This window comes from Volvox carteri (assembly GCF_000143455.1).
Source record: "Volvox carteri f. nagariensis unplaced genomic scaffold VOLCAscaffold_10, whole genome shotgun sequence".
NCBI lineage: Eukaryota > Viridiplantae > Chlorophyta > Chlorophyceae > Chlamydomonadales > Volvocaceae > Volvox > Volvox carteri.
This window is the reverse complement of record NW_003307553.1, coordinates 1204976-1211621: the sequence shown is the minus strand read 5'-3', so window position 1 is coordinate 1211621 and position 6646 is coordinate 1204976. Positions and strand designations below refer to the sequence as shown.

At 58.8% G+C, this 6646-nt stretch overlaps 1 protein-coding gene across 1 annotated transcript; it reads left to right on the top strand.

The window, feature by feature from the left end:
- Window positions 1-1270: 1270 nt before the first annotated feature.
- VOLCADRAFT_120645 (uncharacterized protein) lies at window positions 1271-6372 on the top strand (the record flags this gene model as incomplete). The annotated part of the gene is made up of 8 exons (XM_002948556.1): window positions 1271-1480; window positions 1626-1909; window positions 2049-2343; window positions 2579-2840; window positions 3152-3365; window positions 3493-3607; window positions 4037-4119; window positions 4416-6372. 8 exons carry the CDS (start codon window positions 1271-1273, stop codon window positions 6370-6372), a joined length of 3420 nt encoding a protein of 1139 aa, XP_002948602.1.
- Window positions 6373-6646: the final 274 nt, after the last annotated feature.

The window sequence follows — 6646 nt, the reverse complement described above, 5'->3', positions numbered from 1 at the left end:
CTGTTTTGTATTTTTAATGGAGAGAGAGCCACGAAAGGTGTTTTAAAGCAATCGTACCTTCCTAGGAAGTAGTGGTCTAGCTATAACGGTCAAGCTCGTGAGGCATAAAGCGCATGTGGATTGAGTTCGTTGTACCTTCGGTATATGTGGTGTCACTGTGCAAGTGAACGCACAGGCATGCATACGCGCATACGTGCAGGGTCGTGGAAGGAGGTGGGAAGCCATGGCAGAGGACCAATGCGGTTTTGTAGGCGATATGGGTCGTAGGTCGATGTGGGTCCGTGGAAAAACCAAGAGATTTGGGATTCGGGGGTGGAGTAGAGAAACGCCGGTGAAATCCGAGATGGACATTCAGGCAGGCATGTGCTTCTGCAGCGTGGGGCGCTGTATTTGAATCGTACATGACGGCGGAGACAGGTCCTTAGGGTTCTTAGGTCAAGGCGCACGGAGCTAGGCTGGGCAGCATGGGGGTGCTTATCCCCCTTGCGTGGTGAATTTGGTTAGTACAAAGCTCTCCTCTACAGGCGCAAACGCCCGGCCTGCAGCGCACCAGCCTTTCTCCAATCACGCCCGTGTACTCGTTGTCACCAGTTTTCCGCCAGCGAAAGCTTTGACCGGTAGGAAGGCAGAAGTCGAGCTGTAGTTCTTGCGGTGGCGCACCCAAGGCGTGCCAGGCATGACCGTCTGCCGTCACCCCACCCGCTGCGGGGGTAAGCCCCGCACAGAGTGTACTCATGTTTACAGCAGAGCTGGAAAGAACTCTTAGATTAGTGAGATTTTTTATCCCTCCAATCTGAGCGGGGTTGTGTGCATGAGTTGAGTAGACGCAAAGCCCGCGCAAAATGGCATTCTTTCGTTCAATTACTGAGCTGGTCCTGTTTGAAAAGAAAATAAGCCTATGCAAAGGACACACATTTGGCGTAATTGTGCTTCCCTGGTTTATTCGCAAGCCCATGCAGAGCCAGGACAACCTGTTTCCAATGCCGGAAAAAAGCTTGTAAAATATCAAGCTTGTCCTAGATGATTCTCAGGAGTGCGTGCAAAGTATAACAGCTAACCGCTGCATGCTTGGACTGGACCACGGCGTGTACCGTACGGAATGCAACTTGTCATGGACTTTCCTAGGCTTGGCACACCTTGCGTCCATTACACTTGTTCTCAGGCCGCTCTACTGGACTTTCGCCAGACAGAGTGCGCCTGCGTACTCCATAAGTAAGTTTCGAGCGCAGAAATGACAAGCCGACTGACTTGACCGCAATCACAAACCGTCATGTCAACTTACTTGGCCAAGGCTGTCGGTGGGCAGCCAAGGGGCGGTGGGCCCCAGCAGCATCACCAGCAAACGGCAGGGGGACTGCAACACAATGGAGCAGTCAAGTCGAACCCAGCCCGCCAGACAGTTGGCTTCAGCGTTGCAAGCAATGCTGATAGGCTTGGCTTCATTGGCAACGTGCTTATCGGCTACAAGGTGGAAGCGCAGGTAGGGCCAGGTGGAAGCAATCTGCGTTCTGACCGAAGGCGTTCTCGCTGTGTACGTAGCGTCACATGATTCCTGTGGGGCCATCGGTTGTCCTAAACGGTTATCTCGGTAGCGCCGTGAGCTTTCTGCCGTCTCTTCCTCGCAGGTGTCCAGCGGCATGGTTTACGAAGGCGTATTCGGGTCATTGCATAACGACAGCACTGGTGTGTCGTTTATCCTTAAATACGCAAAAGTTATAAAGAATCCTACTACCTCGTCAGACCGGAATGCCCTTGCGGAGAAGCCCGTGCCTATCCTGACCATCCCAGCTGCGGACCTCGTCCAGCTCTATGCAAAGGATGTACGGCTGAGCGCTGAGGATCTGTCTGGGGCAGACCGCAGCGATGTCGGCTTTGAGACAGACGCGGCTATCTCCAGAGGCCGTGGCGGGTGAGCCGACGGGTTTTCGCGGAATACTAGTGTTTTTTATCGGGAGGGACAATAGTTACAAGTGGACTTAACCTCCCACATTCTAGGGTGTTGCCGTATTCGTTGTTGCGCTTCTGTCTGACGAACTGGGGGTTCGCAGGTGCGTCCGGGAGCTACAGCGGTGGCAACCTGACGAGGGCGACGACTCGGCCTTCTTTAGCCTGGAGTCCGCGAACGACAGCACAGGCTGGGACCAGTTTGCAGTCAATCGCGACCGGTTCGGGGTGCAGACAACCTGGAATGAGCACTTCTACACCACAAAAATCAATCCCGAGGAGTGTCGGATTTCTGAGGCGGAGGCACAGCGCATCGCCAAAGAAATCGAGCAGGGCAATACTACCAGCACGACGAATATCCACCTACTGGAAGAGCGGGGAGGGGAGCTGTCCGTGGATGTGAGTGGGTTCCGAAATAGCGGCACTCACTGGCGCGTCGTCGCTATACGCTAACACCGAGCACCGGGGGCTGAAGATAGAGGGTGGCTCTGCAAGAGAGCATTTTTCCAACCAATTTGCTTGCATGTTTATAAAAAGCTTACTCCTGGCAATGCGTTTTCGCGGTTTTGCGTCTCTAATTTATTGCTACCTTGCTCCTTGATGTGTGTACTTTCCTATTTGGTTCATATTACAGGTGGACGAAGAGGCCTTGTACGGCGCAGTCATTCGGGACGAAGCGCCGGGTCCCTATCAACACCCCAACCATCACCAGCAGCAGCAACGGCGACAGCAGCACCAGGCGCGAGCGCCGCAGCAGTCTGTCCCCGAGCGTGTTGCAGCTTGGGGCAGAGCAGGCTCAGGTGTGGCGGCAGTTGCAGGCGGCCTGGCAACTGCACAGCAGCATCACCAGCAACAACAGCATCACCAGCACCAAACCCAGCGTGGCAATCTCTCGGGTAGGTTACGGGGTGTTACGGGGCCCGGTTGGCTGATATTGAAGGTACAAGAAACAGGCAGGGTGGGGTTGAGAGCACTGAGTTAGGACGACATGTGTTGTATTGCGTCCTGGAGTTAAGTAGGTTTTGTTGTTTCGTACATATAGAGGTTTCGCTCTTTTTTTACTAGCACCTTTCAGAGTTTGACAGTGCGTCTTGGGCTCCTTTGCATTCCGAACTAAAAAATAGCGTTGGTGTTGGCGACAGACGGCCTTGCTGTCGACTCTCATTGAAGCTATTTTCTCCCGATCCGTGACCTGTACATTGTACAGGAGGTGGGTTGCTGGCCGTAAAGGCCACGAGCGTTCCCGTGCCGGTGCCCTCTGCGCCGGCATCGGTGGGAGGTGCTGCACCCACACCGGACACGGGTAGCGGGAGTGCTGGCAGCAGCACGGCCGGCGCCACGGCGCCTATCGACATTGACCCACGGAAGGAGGTCAACAAAGTCCGCAGCTCGCTTACCACCTGGCCGAAGAAGGACCGCAGGTATGGGTGCGTGAAACGGCTTCCGGCAGGGACAAAGCACTTGGCCTGGTTTCCAGTATGGTGAATGACGTCCGCTGCCTTCCCCCTTTCCGTTGCCCAACCTGATGATGTCCGTACTGCCTCGCAGCTCTCCGTACGGAACCCCGCGGCTAGGGATGTCCCGCTCGCCCGTGTTTGCGAGCCCGCTAGTGGGAGACCCTGTCTCATTTTCAGCCCTGGACCTGGACCCCGGGGCACCTCAGGTATAGGCGTGGACGGGGAGGAGGAAGCTGTTTCAGAACATGCTGCCCTATGTGGGTGCATGGCCGCTTGGGCATAAGCCATGACGCAAGCCATAAGCCACTCTTAACGGTCCTGTGTTACATTTCTCTATGTGTGTGTGGTGATTTACCCCTCCGGGGAAACACAATGATAGCAACTCGACGTGACATGTCGACGTGTTAGGAAAAGTCGCTGAGAGGCATGAAAGCGAAATCCGGGACGGGGATGACAGGGTGCTTTGGGCCTGCAGCTTATATTTCAAGCGCGCATGTGCTGGCCAGGCCAATGACCTTAGCGCATCTTCGTACATACACCTATGGGTGTACGGCATGGGATTTGAGTGAAGAGCTTCAGGTTTGCCACTGCGTCCCATGTCTTATCGTGTCTCTTGCCCCCCGTTGACTTTACAGCAGGTACGGCTGGACCCGGAGGCGCAAGCCGAGTTCCTGCGATTTAAGGAGGAGCAGAACAAGAAGCGACTGGGCCAGATGGGGTGCGTGCCATTAAGCGTTGGGTTGGTGGTTACGGCATTGATGTGGGTTGTTGTATTTGCGTTTTGGGATACCGAGCAGCGGCGTTTCTGATATGATATTAGCTATTATCTTAACGTGTGATGCCTTTGTTCTCGTGGTCCCTGCACCCACGGTTATCGAAGGTGCTTATGGCAAGAAACACGATTGCACTCAGACCGGGTTGCATGTTGTGGAAGCAAACCAGAGGTCCTCTATTTTTTTATTGTTTCTCGTCATCTGTTTCTCAGTTTCATTGTCCCTGTACTTTTACCCACAGTGCGGACCTGAAGAAGGCGGCTTCCTCCAGCTTTAAAGAGCGCGCCCCGTTGGCCGCTGGGAACGGTACTGCTGCCGCGCCGAGCGGCGCGGAGTCAGCGCCGGCGGCGGCCGCCGCCACGGTCCCCGCAGCTACCGCCGATGCCCCAGCGTCTGCAGCGGCCGCTGCTGCCGCTGCTGCTGCTGCCGTTGCATCGCTGGTCGCGGGTCCTGCACATGCCGCCGTGGCGTCACCTGCTGTGCCGGCTAGTAGCGCATTGCCAACGCCAGCACCTCCGGCAGCACCAGCGCCAGCGGCCACTCCTGCTGTGATCAACACCGCAGCTGCACCGGCAGCTACGGCGGATGGCATGGAAGGCAACAAACCCAAGCTGTCATCGAAGCTGAATCCCAACGCCAAGCCGTTTTCTCTCAACATCAACGCCAAGGAGTTTGTGCCGTCTTTTGCGATGAAGTCCGCTCCGCCATCGGTGACTGTCGCCCCGACGGCACCGACAGCTACGACGGCTTCCTCCACACCGGCTGCACCAGCAACCCGCAGCACCAGCAATAGTGTCGCAATGGGAGCCCCAGCGGCGGTGGTGACGAGCAGCGTCAGCGCGGCCTCTGCGGCAACCGTCGCTGCGGTGGCGGCAAGCAGCGCCGCTGCCGCGGCGGCCGCCTCAGCATCGAATGTGCCATCCGCGCCACCTGCAGCCGCGGCTGCGGCCGCTCAGGCTGCTACCACGGCGGTTTCCAGCGGGCAAATGAGCTACATTCCGGGCGCTGGAGCGCACGGGCTGACCGTCACCTACCACCACAGCAGCAGCGCTCACAGCCATGGTCACGGCCACGGGGGTTCCCAGCAGGCGCATTATGGTCACGCCGGGCAGGGCAGCGGCCTGCACATGGGTCACGGCCATGCCGCATTGCATCACGAGCGCGGCGGCTACGGCGGCGGCGGGAACGGGTCCATGACTCGGGAGCTGCGTGAGCATGGCGGGATGTACCATCGCAGTGGGGACTCGTTCCGCTCCACAATCTCCGACGGCGTGGGCGGCGGAGGCTACCGGGGTGGCAGCGGAGGCGACCCATTCCGCACTGGTGCCGGTTCGGGATCAGGGGATGGCTACCATCATCACCACCATCAATACCACCACAAGGCCGGTGGAGGTGCTGCCGCAGAGCATCATATGGTCAACAAGGCCGCTGACCCCCACAGCTCCGCCGCCGGTGCGCTGCACAAGGTCCCGCCGCCCCCTCCGCAAGGACCCATGGCGGCGGAGGGTCCCATGGGTCCCATTATTAGCGTCGCTCCGGCTACCATGGCTCCTCACCATGTCATTGGGGCTATGGCGCCCATGACGGCCGCCGGCATGGCCCCCATGGGGTACAGCATGGTGCTCCAGGCAGGACCAGGCGGCAGTTATGTGGCATCTGCTATGCCCCCGGGAACCGTCGCGATCCCTGCCACGACCAGCGGCGGGATGCCAATTATCGGTTATGTGGCACGGCCGCCAGCCGGCACGCCCATCACAGCCGTTACCCCGGGTCTAGCCATGATGGGCGCGCCTGGCATGACGACGCCGTACGGTGCCCCTGTCGGTCCGTACATGACTGCCGCGCCAGGCACGATGCCTCCGCCTAGTCCCACGGGTCGACCGCCGTCCACGGGATATTTCCAGCCTGCCGGCACGTACCCCATGATAGCGACGGCGGCGCATCCAGGCGGCCCGCATGGGCATGCACATGCGCATGCAGCGTCGATGGGCGGGCAACCCGCCGGGCCCATGGCCGGTCACCACCTAATGTCGGGTCCGGCCGGTCACGGACATGGCCACGGGCCCGGCCACATGACCCAGCACCAGCACCTGCAGGACGGTCGTGGGCCCCTGGGCCCCGGGGGACCCAAGGGTATTCGGCAGGGTGGTCGGCCGCCGCGCATGGATCACGATCGGATGGCGCGGGATCTGGACTGATCTGCGAGGGGCGCAGGCTTGGGTGTGCGCGCTTTGCTCAAGTACAGGAGTTTTCCTCAGCGCTTTCAGTTCCTTAGTTGGCAGGGGATGCTGGGATGGGAGTTGCAGAAGCGCAGCGTGTAAAGGATGGGAATGGTACGGCGCGCCGTGCCGGAATGCAGAGGTAAACGGGTAGATATTCCAGGGCCGCGGGACATGTCAAACACAGCACGGAAGCGTGTGTCCTGGCGGAGTGCCGTAGGGAGACGGGGGAGGCGCACCAAACCTCGCTCTA